General features: G+C 40.3%; 1 protein-coding gene across 2 annotated transcripts in view; it reads right to left on the bottom strand.

The window, feature by feature from the left end:
- Nucleotides 1-17,049, bottom strand: part of dph6 (diphthamine biosynthesis 6) — a 69,640-nt gene that overhangs the window by 16,972 nt on the left and 35,619 nt on the right. For both annotated transcript variants that reach the window (XM_042501345.1, XM_042501344.1), the window contains exon 12: nucleotides 16,732-16,906. In XM_042501345.1, coding sequence (XP_042357279.1) covers nucleotides 16,732-16,906 — 175 coding nt within the window. The remainder of the gene's footprint in view (nucleotides 1-16,731; nucleotides 16,907-17,049) is intronic.

Consider the following 17,049-nt stretch of genomic DNA (forward strand, 5'->3'; position numbering starts at 1 on the left):
TTATCTGCTCAACTGTAGTTGACAACAGCATTATTCATGTTGTACAACCAAATTCTTTCAGATGGAGGTTCCTGAAGCAAAATCGTATCACATCTGTGACCTAAAATATATCAGTTTAGGGATCCTTGACAAAAAACAACAAAAAAAATAGATGAAAACCACTTGTGTAATGTGCAACCCAGTTTTGTGGAATGCCATTTTATTTTTAAATCTATGTTGAGTGAATGAAAAAAAATGCAGTCACTATGGACACTGGCTGTTTTTTGATTCTGCTTTCTAGTACTGGCTCCACTCACTTGGAACATTGACCAAATTTTCCCACAAAAAAAAAGTGTTGGGCACTATGCACAACTTTTTGCTGATGGAAAACCAAAAAAGAGTGACTCAAGTTTAGTACAGCCAAACCGGACACAAATTTGCATTTCCTAAGATAGCAAAGGCATAAGTCCTCCTACTCTCTCTATGATTGGCTAGTACATTGGCTAGTAAACTTCCTCGCCCACTCTTTTCAAACAAACCTTTTGTTTTCTTTACTTGATTCATTTGATAAGGCCTACACTGATGGGTCATGACACAGCATGTTCAAAGGAGGAAAACTGAATATTTTCCCCTTACTGCAATGTGATACTAGCAGTACAAGCTAGCCAAACAACTGTTTAGCTAGAGGGCAAACGTGCTCATGGCTATTTCCATAATCAGATGGGTTTGCCATGATCCCCAGCTCCTGGGTTCACTTGTCAACTTTGATGAATCTTCAGCTTCCATCTCTGCTGCTCCAAATTACCGGGACAGTGCGGGAGACAAGAGATGGAGGGAAGACGGGAAGAGGGGTGTGAGTGAGTGAGGGGGAAGAAAGGGAGGCGATAAGGCCCTCGCTGCTTTCAACCAGTTGGATCAATCACCGGATCATTTACCTGCGAGCACAATCTGCCCGAGCCCCTGCATTACTATGTCTGCCTAACATAAAAGCCAGATTCCCACACATCAACAACAAATTGTCATTGGCATTCCATTTATGAGCCATCAAATGCCATCATATCCACTCCTACAAAGAAGGGCTCCATCAGGTTGGACGGGTGGCCAGAATCTCTTAACAAGCTCGTCCCCATGAAAAGAGCTCGCTCCACTTTGAATTCATAAAGGCCGGCTACCATTTGTCGATTTGAATATCAAAAGGGGCTAGCATGGGGCCCCTTGACTGTTAAAGGCAGACTCCCATAGCTTCCACCAAGCAGGTGTGTGATGATCAATTATTAAGGATCCCGCTCTGGTTACTCTTAGTGGGAGGTGGAATTGGGGATTTGGGGGTGTGTGGCGGTGGGGGCACAGCTTTCTGTGGTGGGTCTGGATGGGGGGGGGGGGGGACAGTGGAGAAGGGAGAGCGAATACTATTTACATAAAATTAACAGTTCAAAAGAATGAGTTCACACACCAATCAAACTTGTTAATTGACTGTCAATGGTGTGTCCCTGAATATACAACACAACTACATTATTCATCTTAGGCCTTGACAGGGAAGACAGTCCAATTTGCATGGGCGTTCTAAACGTGATCAACAACCACAATGCCACATGCATTTTTAATAGGCCAGAGATGGGATCCTTTAATATTCATAAGGGTCAAACAATTGTATATGACATTAAACTTTCTATAACAAGGTAAGTATTTTCAAACGCTAGCCTGCGCAGTCTAAATGGCCCACAGAGAAAAGGGTGAATCAATACTACAGTTTGTTTCGGTTGTACTGCTTCCTAATAATTTCTGGTATTTCCTGTCATAGCTTGTTAAATTTTGCAGAAATTTTTGTTTTTTGTTTCTGCATTCATGAGCATTTCCCCCCCTAATTCTTAGATTGGTTTGTCCAACTGAAAAGAACATACAGTAGCTATGGGTGTGCAATATGATCAAACTTTCTATCACTATAAATATCAAAGATGTATCTAATTTTTGATATAGAAGAAGAAGAGGGTAGATTTATTAGTCATTTTTTAAACAAAATTTTTAAAAAAATTAAATTTGTTCTTGATCCTGTAATATTTCATGATATTCAAAAAAATTCAAGAAGATTAAAATGTTAAACTCATGTTTATTCCATTTAGTCAGCTGGTCAAATGTTTGTTTTTAATCTACACAATAAAATTAAGAATTTTTTTTGTAACTATGGTCACATTGTAGAGGCAATATAACAATGATATTGAAAGGTCGACCAGCCCTAACAGTAAAAAATCATCCTATTTTCTGTATAGTTTAAAAAACCACTAAAGATGTGGATGTGGAGTAAGCTGGTAGTTGTTTCTGGTCTGGTTTCTGAATTTGAGCATTTTTATTGTCTTTCATGACTTTAAGACATTGATGTTTGTGTGTTTTTTTATTGTGTATTAGTGTAAAAATGGGATATTAGTAGCAAATGTATGTCATTCTTTATTTGGGAAGACTTCAGGACTGCAATGGAAAAAGAGTTACGTGACTGTACTGCAATATTGTGATGCATTTTAGTACTGTATGTGTATTTGTCTACTGTATTTTAATATATTAAAAAAATCAATCAATCAAAAACAGACCACAAGGCACTATTTCCTTCTTAGTATTAACTAAGTACCTTCTTTTGTTCCCACTTTATCAACGTTTATTTCATGTCTAAAACACCATCACATTTCTAATAAACCTAATGACATGTCAAAAGGTCACCATTCTCTCTCTCCATCCCTGTGAGCTGCAGACGGTAACGTACATGTAGATGTACTCAGGGAGCGCCTGGCTGTATCCGCTCCTAACCCTTAACGGTGTCTCGTTTCAGGCTGGTGTGTCTAAGGTGTTTCTAATTGCACTTTTTTGTCAAAGAGCTCCCCGAGATGACCAGACAGTGCTAGACTATATTCACATTGGTGTTGGAGCCCTCTGGGCCCCCATCGTGTTGAGGACGTCTCCGAGTGTCATTAGCAGAGCTTTGGAATGGTATGGATGAACCGGGCTGGCCTGGATAAAATGACCTGGTATTGACGAACAGTCAGGTTTTTCTGCCTGGTTCCAAGGACAGAGAGAGGTGGAAAACTGCTCCATCGCTCCTATCAGATATGCTAATGGTCACATTTCTCCCCATTGAGACCTCATGCATAATTTAACCAGGAAAATGATAATACAAAATGTGTAAAATAGGTTAGATTAATATGGTGTAACTTTTCCCTCATGCAAGGACACATGTAGCCAAGCTAAAAGGGTAATGGCAGCATAGTATCAGCTACACAATTAAGTGAAAAATGTAATTAATATTTGTGATCTGTCCTTCCGTGGAAATGTTACATGTTGTGAGTGTTGTTTAAAGCCTCACCATGAAGTAAGAGAAATGAGCATCCTCAGAGAGCCAGGCGTTACTACTGAGAGCTAACATTTTTTTTAAAGATAATTTTTGAAAGTTGTTGCCTTTATAAAATAGTTTATAGCTAATATAGGCAAACTCTTAAAGGAGTATGATGTGAATTGAAATAGATTCAAACCAAGAATGCTACATTGACATTGTATGCTCCATTCTAAACTTAATTTGATCTGAATTTACTTTAAATAGGACATTCACTTTTAATCCCTGATGGAACATTCCTAATATATGTGACAAATTTCCAAATTTCTGTCCAGACACTTTTTTCACTTTAGTAATTTTCTTCTCTTCTTGAATATTTTAGGGTTGGCAAATAGCTCAGAATAGTTCAAAATGTCAGGATCAAAAAACTGAGGTTGAAGTTTTGTTGAATGTATTTAAGTGCATATATTATTTCAGCTTTTTTGGCAGGGATTTGATATGCAACGACTGTTTAATCCTTGTGTGGTGGATGGCAGTTTGTCAGGGATGTGTGCTGTGATTTCATCTTGAACTGGCTTCAAGTCTGTGGGGCTCTTTCAGCATTAGTGCATTCAAAGCAGATCACGTCTGGGAGTGGGAAATGATAAGAGATGGGCTCATGTTGTGCTGCGCCCTGAGGAAATCCTGCCTCTTCTGACACCTCATTTCTACAAATACAAACCTTTCAGGAGAACCACGACCGTTCTTCCCTCCGCAGAATCTCTCCCCATGTTAGACTTCTCATTTAAGGCTTCATGGGAAGGGGGAGGGAGATATTTGCCTTTTTTATTCCATCCTCTTTTTTACCCCCACTATCTCTATTTTTTTCTTCCTGTTTGTGCTCCAGTTTGAGCCTAACCCCTGTATGCTCAACTGTCACACAAAATCAGTGTTACTTAAACGGCGACATAAATAGCCGTATGAAGTGCACAAAGAAAGGCAAGTATAGGGCACTTCTGAATGCATTCTCTCAGGTTTAAAACTGCGCATTTATTCAGAAAACGAACCATAAGCATATGCTTAAAACGCAAGGTTGTTACAACGACAAATAGTACACTAAAAATTACACAACTATAATGAGCCATTGTTGAGGCAACGTGTGGTCAGTCTGAGCTAAGGGACACTGACCTTTCCCCAACCCCCACCTTCTCTATGTGGATTTTTCTGTTGTGCCTGTACGTCTGCCCACGACATGCCCACTCCATAGACACTGAAGCGTGCGGAAGAGTAACACTGTCATGTCAGCTCTGGTCAACTTTATGGTGGTCAGGAGCTGCCGCTCAGTGCTATAACCAAGGTCAGGGGAGCCTGACTGCTGGATGCTCAGGGAGACACATCTGAATGCCAACAGGCATGAATAAACGAATACATAAATAAATCTTTCCATCATCATAAAAAAAGATTTTTTTCACCACAAAATACAACTACTTTTGATACAATTTGGTATGTTTTTGTGTTTTGTTCTTGCGTATATTTACTGTTGCAATAATGAGGAAATGGGATCAAATATAACAACAAATACTCAACACTGATGTAATAAAATTGTCTGTTGTTGTGCCACACCAGAGCTTGGCTGTGGATGAAGAGTGATGGAGGGGCATGTTTTTTCATTGCGTTAGGCAAAATGCCCCTGCTGCCTTCAACTGTCCCGACCTCACATTTTTTGACAAATTGGTTGTGAGGCTTTTACGACTGATGCACATATCGCAAAAATCATTTCTGCCAAGCTTCCTCTATGACCTGCCCGTGGGACATGACAAGCCCCTCCATGCATCGCTCTATCAAACCGAATCTTTCCAGGACAATGCAAATTATGACAAATTCCATCATCCTGCATTATGCGCTTTCCTGCTAATCTCCCTAATTCGAGAGAATCGGGGAGGGTCTCGCTGTTTCAGCTGAGGGGCATGTTGTCTGATTGAATGATGCTGAAACTGCAACCCTCAAACCCCCGTTCTTTCTCCCTTCCTAGCTGTGACCACCTCGTCTCTTCTGTCTTTTCATATTTTTCCTCTGTTTGAAGCTATGTCTCTCAGTCTGGCTGGTAATGGAAGCACTAACTTAACCTGGGCACAAAGAAATTATGTCAACACAGAGTGGCATTAAAGCGTAACTGTCAGTAGTGGTGAAGTTAAGTATGTCTCTCTGTGTGTGACAGAGTGTGTGTATGATATGAAGGATAGGGCTGCAGTGTGAAGTGTCTATTCTGCAGGAGACAGTGTGAATGTCAAAGACAAATCATCTGCTTGTGACCCAGCAACATGAAGCTGCTGGTCCAGAGAGAGAAGCTGCTCATGTCCACATCCAAAACATCCAGTTAAACACACACACAAACACAGCTTGTACTGGACACAGCATGAAGTTCACAAATAAAATATGAACAACAGACAAAAGACTGACTGAACAAGATGGTGCAGAAAATGTAAAGGGGAGCAAAAACCATTGTAGTCCCCTCTGGTCTCAACAGATGGCAGTATGGCTGCATTAAAAAGACAGCGGGAGTATCAACAATGCTGTTCACACAAAGTCCACTCAATCCATGGACAGGCTAGCTCGACAGCATCGGAGTCGTCTTGGATTTTCTTCTTTCTTTTTTTTTTTGGCAAAGTCAAAATGTTTGCATAAATAAACCCAAATTCCACCAGTGAAATGCATGAATATGAATGAAGGAAAATATGGGAGAAAATTTTAAAAATAGTATTACAAATTGTTTGGGGGTTTTCATTTCAAAATCTTGCAAAAGTGTTGTTCTGTCTTTATTTTTATAATTCAAAGAATGAAAATCCAATGTGGCTGAAATGTGTCAAGTAAAAACTAAAACAAAAATTTAAAAAGAAAGAATTTAGAAGAAATCCTTGCGTGTACTTGCTTTGTAAATATTCAAAATTATGTTATCTTACTGTAAATGTGCACCAAAGATAATAAATTCTCACTATTTCTGTGTTGAAAATGAACTGATTCCCCACTGAAAAGTAAAGCAAATACTCACATGTGAGCATCAAATATAACTCAATACATTTCGACATGTGGAAAATATTGTGTGTACTCTATATTATATTGAATGAACTCTTACCCTGAGCATCTCAACTGCATTATATTACCCAGACTTACGAGGCCTGACATCCCCTTACATAATAAATCCATAATATCAATAATAAATATATATTAAAAGTGAACATGCCGATATGTCCACAGAAAAAAACAGGGGGCTGTATATAATTCATCTGCAGCAGTTTTTACCTCGGTAAAACGTGCTTTGATGACAATGGCATTTAAAAAAATGAATGACCCAGGTTAAAAGTTACTACTCCGAAGAATTGCTCCATGGGAAATTTATGATGAAGCGAGTGGCCAAAAGTAAATGGCGCTAACTCTTGTCTGACTCGTCTGTAGTACTGCTAAAAAAAATCAGTTAATAAATGAAGACGGAATGGCAATGCTGGCACACTGTTGCATGTGGATGTAATAATCATTTCTAACCAGAGGCGCTGACTGCCACTTTTAATGTGTGTAACTTATGGAATCGCAGGAGCTTTGGAGGAGAGCATGATAATTATAGCAGTTTCCTAAAATACACAAACTACAGTGCAGGGCTGTGCAGCAGTCAGTAGGTGAATCTGCTGCAGTAACAAGCCGTCTCTAACAGTCTGGGTTGGTGACAATTATTGTTATAAACTCTGTATGTGTTGGCAACATATCTATCATGTATTATCTTATATTTCTTTGCTAACAAAACAATATTAATTTATTGTTACTTTTCAATTATTAATTAATTTATTAAAATGCTAGACAACTTTATTCAATTCTGTTTGACTGATAGCTATAAATCAAAAATGTGACAGCATAATTTGCTTTTTATTTAAGTATTATTAATTCTCTTACTAGATTTCTCTTATGTTTCAGCATCACTTATTTGGGGTGAAAGAATTTTGCTGTGAGTGAAATACTGAAAAGTTACAGGGTTATATTTCTCACTAACGCTGCTCCCTATTAGTCTCTGTATGTCACCACACTTGTATGTCTGGCTCCTGTATTCTTCTGTCTGTATTTGCCACACATGTGTATATTTCACAAGAAGCATCTTCCAGACCCTCCCTAGCTGTGTGTTTTTGTGTGTGTGTGTGTTTGTGTGTGTGTGTGCCCTGTCAGCTATGCCCTCTCGTCACTGCAGGGGGAAGAAACACACCCGGGCAGCTCTGAATATAGTGGCTAGTTACCATAGTAATGGGATGGTCATACGTCTCTCCTCTCCCAGACAGTGATGGGAGTGGACAGGACACGCCGCTATGCTTTTTATCTATGCATTTGGTATTCAGTTATTTCATTCCGCAAATAAAAAAGCCGCACCACCGCACCGCTCCTTTCTCTGTATTCAAATAAGAAAGGGTAAAATGGGGTTGTAAATAGTTGGATATGGGGTAATAATTCACACGCAGGACTACAAATAATGATGTGTTTTGAGTGTTTGTGATTGCAATTGTAATAGCGCGAGTGTCATGGCAGATATCGGCTGCGGAGGGATCTATACATGATGCTTTTCACATGCCCTCTTGATGTCATCAGCAATGACAAAGTGAGTAGAAAACAAGCACGCACACACATGCACACTCATGGATCATGTGGTTGCCTTAAATTAAAAAGCTAGAGTCTACTATTTATCAAATAAAATCATATTCATGCGTCATAACTCGATATATTATTGTGCATTCCTTTAAATGTTCTAATTTATTCTATTCTTAAAATGTAGCAACAAAAAAAAAGCTTTTTTAAAAAAAGGCACTAGGGATGGGTATCACCCGAGGCCCCACGATACAGTTAAATCACAATATTTAAGTCAAAATACCATTTTATTTTGATCTTAAACATGTTGTCATATGCTGACAATTGCGATGACATACATTACAATATGTTGCAAGTTATTATCTTTTTTTTCCAACTGCAAAGATGTCTCCAAATGTAAACTGTTTTATCTTAGATAGATAGAAGATAAAGTTTTACATCAGTTTATCTCACTTTAATAATTTATTTGTTACAAAATGTATCTGGCAGATGGTAAAAGCAATTTCATTAATTATAGTCATAGACTACCAAAAGTTTAATTTCTATTTGTAATTTTAATAATTCTTTTTTTTTTAAATGGCGTTCATGTAACAATAATGCAATTCAAAAATATTTCCATACCCTGTATTGTTTTTTTCCCCAATCTTTGTAGAGACCTATGTCTTGAGGGTTCCCATATGAGTTAGGCTGGTCCACATACACACGACATATATATATTTATATGCATATCTAGTATAAGTGTATCTCCACATCCTTCAGTTTGTAAAAAGAGGAAGAGGGGACAGTGGCGGTGGCTATCCTGCCCCTGCCTCCCGTGGCTTGTTGACATGAACCAAGGCAGTCAGGCACCAATAATACATGAAGAGCTGTTCAAAGGCAATTAGGATCAGTTGTCAGGACCGGGCCCATTAATGAGTGGGAGTGTGGCAGGGGCCGGGGCAGAGGCACAGCGCCGGCGTAACGCGGCCGCGTGAGAGTCGATGCACTCTGACAGATCCAGTCCTTCCCCTGTCCTCGCCTGGTACAAGCTGATACCAGTCTGTCCCCACGTGGTGCAGCAGCAGCAGAGGCACAGAGTATTGCATTAAAGAATGCACTGACTCCTGAAAATGACCACCGCCATGGCAGGTCAGCCTCTACGCCGTCACAGCAGGAGAGAAAGTGAAAGGGGGGTGTGGGAAGGGGTTGGGAGGAACATAATTACCTCCTCTGCCGTCTACCACTTCCCATAAAACTGCCCCCCTCATCAGATTAAAAACGTAGTCTGATATGACCTCTCACACATATGTGATCACATTTACAGGCAGCCCAGCCCGTGTCCAAAAGCTGCAGCAATGTCCCTGGACAGAGCTATGTCCATGTGTCAACGCAGATATACGTCTTCGGATGTGGAAGATCCTTTTTTTTTGCATACAAGACAGTGTTGAAGCACCCATGTTAGTCAACAGACCTGCACAAGAGCAAACATTTGCCATCGAACAATTAGGTGCTGATGATTTGAGATAACGTGTGCACACTCAAATTGTCCATTTGTTTGCCTTTGCATACATCTTTATTGAACTGCATGTCAATCAAAGCAGTTTGAACACTGTAAACCTGTCCTGTCAGTCATGAGTGTGTTACAGTGAGTCACCTGTGACTCGTTTTAATGACCAAACCGGTTTACCTTGTCACACAGCCAGGGCCTCTCACAAAGAGTGCACAGGTGTACGTGTGTGTCTGTGTGTGTGTGTAAGACCTGGCCTCGGGGCATACAGCCGACATGCCATTGCAGCAAAGTCTTACTGGGTTTGATCAGCGTGTTTCGTGTGTGTCCGGCTCAAGTGAAGACAGTTGACCCCAGTGTTTGGGTAGGATGAGTAAAGCCCACAGAGACACACTCAGGTGATGTACAGAGACAGGAAGTGAATCGATGCTGGCTGGGGAAAGGCTGTGAGGTGAAGCCCGACTGTCAGTCAAAAAGCCTTTCTGACTCTCCCCAGACAAAAGGTTCAACTCACTGCACACAATTCAGGCATTCAGGAAAGGAAACAAGCAGCCTATTCTCCTTGTGCCTTTGGTGAAATGAAAAGAAAAAAAAACAAATCTGTGTTAACATCCTCCAATGCAACTAGGAGCAAGTAAGTACAAGTGCTGAAGAGCGCCGTAGTTTTGAGAAGCCTTCACTCTCATGACTGCTCAAACCGCTGAGCCTTCAAAGACCTCATTTTTCATCGACTCAATTACTCGACAACTGTTCCCCTCCTGGTCCCACCCCTTTCTCCCTGCCTCATCTCCCCTCCTCCTCCGGTTGGAAGTGATCATTTGTTCTTTATTAAACTTGATAACATCCCTTGCATTGTCTGAGCGTGCACGCCGGAGAGCCGCCCCTACTGTTCTAGCCTCCAGCACTTCGTATTATTGGTGCATTATTTCACGCATGCCCTCCTCTTTTATCAAGCGCTTTTGAAGTAATGTTAATAGACTAGAAAATTGAGACATTTATGAAGTATGGGCCGTGTTTATGAAAAAATCCATAAAGTATGACAGGGGAGAGGTGAGATAAAAGCAAGGTTTTAATAGATTATGGCAAACAGGGGAGAGGCGTCAGATGCTGACAGGCACCTCCTCCGAGATCCCTCATATTTTATGGGATTAATTTTGTTGTATTAGAAATGAAGTTAAATGTCCTAATTAATCTGTTCGTGCTGCATGAATACCTCCCCGAACGCAGATGCATGCACTGTTTTTTGGCTAATTACTCTTCTGTGGTAATTGAGGTAGATGTAGTCTCTAGATGTAGACTGAGGAAGTTTGGGGAGGGTGTTTGATGTGATGGAGAGAAGATGAGGGAGGGGGCTGCTGAATTGTGCATGTTGGCTCTTTTACTGTAGTGAAACATTCTGGGTGAGAACAACAAACCATAAAACTAAAGCACTTAGCTTAATTTCTGCTATTCATCACTAACATTTGTGCTTTCTCACTCGCCACACTGGCTCATATTTAGCTGTCAGCCCCTTGATTGTAAAGCAGGGCTGCTGTCTTTACAAACTCATTGTGCAGTATTTGTTCTCCTGCAACATTTCTAATGAAAATCAGTGCGACATTTGGTTTAAAACATAAATGGAGAGTGATAGATTAAACACATATTTTTCCTCTTATCTGTAGTGCTATTTATCAATTTAGATTATTTTCATGTGAGTGCTAGAAGATATCGGCCATAGAGATATCTGCATTCTCTCAAATATAGTGAAACTAGTCAAATATTGTGAAACTAGATGGCATTCAGCTTGTTGTGCTAAAATGCCAAAAAAAAGAAAAAAGAAAAGATTAAAAAAACTTAACAGCAATGTCTCTTTCCAGAAATCATGATCGGGTCACTCAAGATAATCCACAGACGTTGTGAGCAGTTTTATATAGGAACTATTTTCTTTCTACCAAACTACACCAGCCAACCAAACTGTGCAGAAGGAAGTGTGCATCTACTCATGGACGAGAGGCTAATGCTTGTGGCAGCATGAGTTGTAGACATTAAAGGCTACCCTTTTAGCTGAATTGCAGAATTAGCAAGCTTAGTGGTGATAGGTTAGCTAGCAGTAGATTTTAAGGTGAACTGTCCCTTTAAAATTGTATAATTTTGTAAGACAGCATGGATGTATACCACGTAGCCACAAAGTCGATGATTTTTATCACGTATCCCATCTCTCTCATCTCATGTCTCCTGTCACTCTCTTGTAGTGTTGTCAAGAATATCCATTCAGCGAAACATATTAATTCTAATATTTTTTGTCTTTTTTTCACAGTATTGAAACACTGGTAATGGCTCTGCTTTCTCGCTGTCTCTTATTGTTAATGTTTACAACAATTATTCTGCTGCTCTCGGGCTACTAACCAGGAAAGGAAGTCGTCATTGTCATGTTAAAGCCTTATTTTATTTACCTTTTAACAAAGAATCTTAACTTGTATGCCCTCAATGTCAAATCTAAGTTAGAAAGTCTAGTACAGTGACAACACTATTCTTTACAGTCAAGTTCTTAAAATGATCTTTGATAATATTATCTATATCAGAGATACCCAACCTGCTTTTTCTGGGGGTCATTGGAAATTGACAGGAGGCGGAGGGACAGTTTCTAGGAATTAAAAAAATCCAGAACTCAGCCCAGATCATTATGGAGAGGTCCGAGGATCCATCTATCCTTTTTATAAACAAGATCTATTTCAATGCTTTTTAAAAACGCACTCTGGCACCTTATTTACATTCGAAGTACAAAAAAAATCACTGTGATTTAAAAATGGACCACCTGACACCCTATCACGGGCCAGATTTGGCCCACGGACCGAAAGCTCAGCATCAGTGCTATATATACTACTTTATTGAACAAAATAAACAATATCAAAATAACCCTTCCAAAAAGCGTGGTAACTTCTACATATGCTCTTCTTTTAGTCATTCTTGCGACCTCTGTCTGGTTCTGCATGGGTGGCCCAACCTCAACATGACGCAGCTTGACCTCTGAACTTCTCATCAAGAGGGTCAGACAAAGTTCAGCTCATTGTTTTTAAACATTAAGACTCCTGTGAGCAGATTATTCAAATACTACCTCCCGCCACAGTACACTCCTCCCTTTGACGCTAATTGGCAACGTCAGCTCCACTTCCCTCCTGATGCCTCACAGTCCACTTTGACAATTTTCAAAATCCAATGCAAATCCTATCGCGGGCTCGTGCGAGACGCTCTTCCCACAATATTGACTGTCACTCACAATTAGGGGAATGAGGCAAGGGGTTAGTGTTCACCCGCAACCTGAGGCTAGTGCAGTCAGCTCCCAAAACGTACCCCGCAGAATCTGATCAGTGAGTATAATTTCCTAGCAAATATCCCTGGGGTGAGCCACTTACCTTAACAGGAAAGAGGAGATGTTTAACAGCCATTCAACTGATAGTCTTCCTATTCAGAGCTAGTTTGGCTATTGTGTTTGCTCCTGTGAATGTGGCTCCAAAGGGAATGTGACGGAACAGGCAGCATTAATCTACATTGACATGGAGAAGGTGCAGTTTGAGACTTCTGTTGCTGACTTGGACTTTAGTAAATGATTGGTCAATTTTTTTCCATCTGGCAACTCATGAGTGTAATCGTTTGATAGGAGTACAAATGGATTTCTGTGCAAAAATGTGGAACACCGCTGGCTAAAGGAACACAAGCTGGTTTTCTATTGCTATTATCTTAATGCAACAGAATTGTTTAAAAGCTCCTTTTAAGAAGCAACTGATAGAAAATGCTGTAATAACGTTTATTTCTATTAAAAGCATGCCATTACTTGGCTTTTGTTGTAATGGGAGAATTTGTTTTGATATTTTCGCAACAAAGATGCTGGATGTCTGAGAGCCTGTTTTGTTTTCAATGAATTGATTGATGTAATAAAACAACTGCATTTCTTATATCTTAATTAGATTATGCAAATTGTGTCCAAACAAATGACAAAATTTGCATCAGATCTTTGATAAATAAGACAGCGCAACAAACAAAATAAAATAGGGGCAAGCACTTTGATTCCTCCGCACTTACAAATGATATATTCTACTACAAGTAATACATATTGTGACAACCTCTGAAAATGTGTCAATCAGGTACAGAACAACATGTAAAAACAAAGCATACATTAAATCACTGCTTTTGTCTTTATGGCTTGCGGCTTTAACCAAAACTACCAGCATATCTTACATTAACATACAATACACCAAGAGGCCCACAGCTTTGACATCATAAAGGTTAACTAATTCTTTAAATCAAGTCAGATCTGAATCTGTCAGCTTGCCAGGCTGAGTCGACAGTCAGTCAGCTTGCCATTCCCGAGAGCTGAAGCTGAGCGACATGACAAGCCAGGCAGATAGATGAATAGATGGATGGAGTTTGAAGGTCCAGCATCCATCACATGCCAGTCCCTAATGCGGTTCCTCTTTACTTCCACCAGTGCCGCCCTTTCAGTGTGGGGACCTACTGTAGTCAAATCCTGCAGGGCCACAGTGCCATACACTGTCAGTAGCCATGTGCTGTCTCTCAAACCACTGGACGCTTGACAAAAGGAATAAACTGGTCCCAGTAGAGCTGGACATTGATCAGTTTACAGCCCTATTAAAAAACAGGAAGTTCTGGTTCTTGATTATGATTAGCTGAACTGTGTTCAAAGCCATTGTAAAATATTCTATAAACACACAGCTGCAACCACATTATCATTTCAGTATTACTGTGCTAAGTAGGCTAGATAGGTTTTGCCAAATGAGACACAGAACTAAAGAGGGCAATCGCCAAATGATGAGAACAGCCAGGATGAGAATGGTCAGACATAAGCAACGCTGTCATACAATAAATGCATTTTTTTTAAACGCAGATGAAAAATAAGATTAAGAACCTACAGTGCTGACAGTTTACTGGTACTTATTTGGAGAAATATCTGGCATTGCTGCCACCCAATCCACAGGCCCTTTATCTCCATCCAAATCGCACCAACTACAGCAACTATAAACTGGATTGTATGTTTTTATTTGTAGCCTGTTATGCTCACTTTTCTGTAGTTACAGTGCACACGTGTGGAGGGCTGGGCAATATATCTGTTTTATATTGATGTTGTGATGAGACTAGACATCAGCCTAGATTTCGGATATTGTGATATCATAAGGGATAAAAAATGATAATGCTGGCAAGTGACAACAGCTCAGGTAAAGTGAGTGCAATCTTATGGTAAATCTAATGTAATTGCCATTTGTAGATATTTGGTGTATGTGGTTATAATATAATTGCAACATGATGAGAACTTTTTTTCCCATCTCCTAACATTAACTGGAGACCATAGACATGAACTTCTAGTTGGCACATATTGCATTGCAACCATTCTGCAAAATGTTGTTTAACAACTTCATTTCTGCTACAAATTTGGCATTTTCACATAGGGGTCTATGGGGGTTGACTCACTTTGGGAGCCAGCCTCAAGTGGCTATTAGAGGAAGTACAGTTTTTGGCACTTCATTTTTCAGCTCCAGAGGTTGCTGTTTAATAAAAGCAGTAAGCCACTCTAGGCTGTGGTTTGCAGTGATGTTAGAACAGCTAGGGGGTGTTTTTAGAAACGATTTGCGCGGCCTCTTGTGGCTTATTGCTTTATTTTAATACAGCACATTCAAATAGTAAGCATTGCTACACTCTGTCAGATTAATGAACAAAAATAAATAAACAGTTAACCATAATTATTCATCAAATTCGACCCTTAATTTCTGTTTTTCCTCCATTAAGTCATTGCCCCTTCAAACAGCTCAGCACAAAAGCATCTCTGCTGCACAAAACTGATTACATTTTCCGGACATAATTAAGATCACAAATTCATCCTTTAATCATTTCCAGTTCAACCCCCACTTCCAACCCCTAATACAGCTGGATCCTTCTTTTAATTACTAACTCTTTTCTGCAGACAGTGAATGTGGAGGACTCCAGGTTATTTGGTCTCATTGAGCAGCTTCTCTGTCTCTGTTGATGCCACAGCCCTGTCGCCATGGTGTCACGCGGCAACAGTCACCAAGGAAAATTGCCATTAAGATGGAGTCAATGTGCTGGTGAGAGGAGGGGTGGTGCTGCATACTTGCTCACAGCAAGGGGGTAATTGTATCAATATGTAAAAATCTCTAGCTGCACTGAAGAGTTGTTAATACATTTTTGATCAAATTAAGCCATTGTAGCGTGGAAGAGGAGCAGACACACGGAGAGGCGACGCAGGGGTCGTGTGAAGCGCACAGCTCTGAGCAAGCAAACCCCTCTCTCATTGTTTTCTCAAATTGCTTTGGATATGAATGATCATTAGAGGAATGAGAGATTAGACTGTTTTCCAGGGGCAACAGCTCATGCCTACAGCTGACTTCAATTTCATGTCTCAATGAGACTCCATTGAGGAAATCAAACACTGCTGGCATGTTAAAAGCAAACCTGACTCTGTAGGTTACATCTCAGGAATCCAAACTGCAAAGGATCCTCTGAGCTTCAGTGACACACTGGTGAGATATGCCGTCAAGCTCTAAATGAATGGCTAATCCACACATGTTCTCACTCATAGACGGATTTGGCTGCAGGATCAAGGACAGTGTGGAGGAGATGGACACTATCCTTGTTGACAGTACCTTGACAAGTGTAATCCCATATAATACACACTGGGTAAACAAAACACCAAGCCAACCGTGTAACCACGGCCCACACTTCCTCTGCTCTGCCTTTGAATTCCACATTCTTCCCGGGTTTGAAACAATATGAAAGAAGTTCTATTTGTTGCTTTACAAACAAGTGCAAAAATGAATACACACTGCCCACTAGAATACTGATACATATTTACATGTATACATAAAAGTAGTGATGAGGACAAACTATCACACGTAACAACAATCACACGCATCTGCACACATGCATCTATACAAAAACAAAGACAACAGAGACAAACACAAAGTCCCGCACGTAATCCCAGACACTTCAATTGCTTTGTGAGAGTCAAGCAAAACAAAGCATCAGAAGAAGCATCAGTACGGTGCATCATTCATCGAAGTAATCCCTGGTATTCCACCATGGATCTATTACTAACCTTCACAAAGTGATACTTTGAATTACTTTACCAGCAATGATGCAAAATAAAAACTTTTTTGGCTCCAAATCAAGGGATTTAGTAGATCATTTGCAATTACTAGCCAAACAAGTCATGTGACGAGGTCAAGGTTAACCAGGAACTACAAGAAATTAGTCTATTCACAGTTTAGTTAGTAATTAGTCTATTAAACTATCAACACTCTTACCCACTACCAGGAACACCACCCCTTCCCTGAAGACTTACCCTGAGGGCCTGACTGTAGGGCCCGATGTTGGCTGGGGCCCAGTGGGACAGACTCTGGACATGCAGGGCTTCCCTCTGGTGGAAGCAGCCTTCCTCCAGGGGCTTGGTCCAGTCATGGAGCAGGCAGTCCATCTGCAGCAGCTGACCAGCAGCTAGAGGAGCCTGGACACAAACCCTACGAGGAAAAGAGTGAAAAATATGGAGCTAAGAATAAAACTGCTGCAGAGAAGTTAATGATTTTGAGTTTGAGCAGTGTAAGATTGTGCACAGAGAGAGAGGAAAAACAGTGAAAAAGATCTGCATATGTGTTTGCATCTT

Source organism: Plectropomus leopardus, chromosome 14 (genome assembly GCF_008729295.1).
Source record: "Plectropomus leopardus isolate mb chromosome 14, YSFRI_Pleo_2.0, whole genome shotgun sequence".
Lineage (NCBI taxonomy): Eukaryota > Metazoa > Chordata > Actinopteri > Perciformes > Serranidae > Plectropomus > Plectropomus leopardus.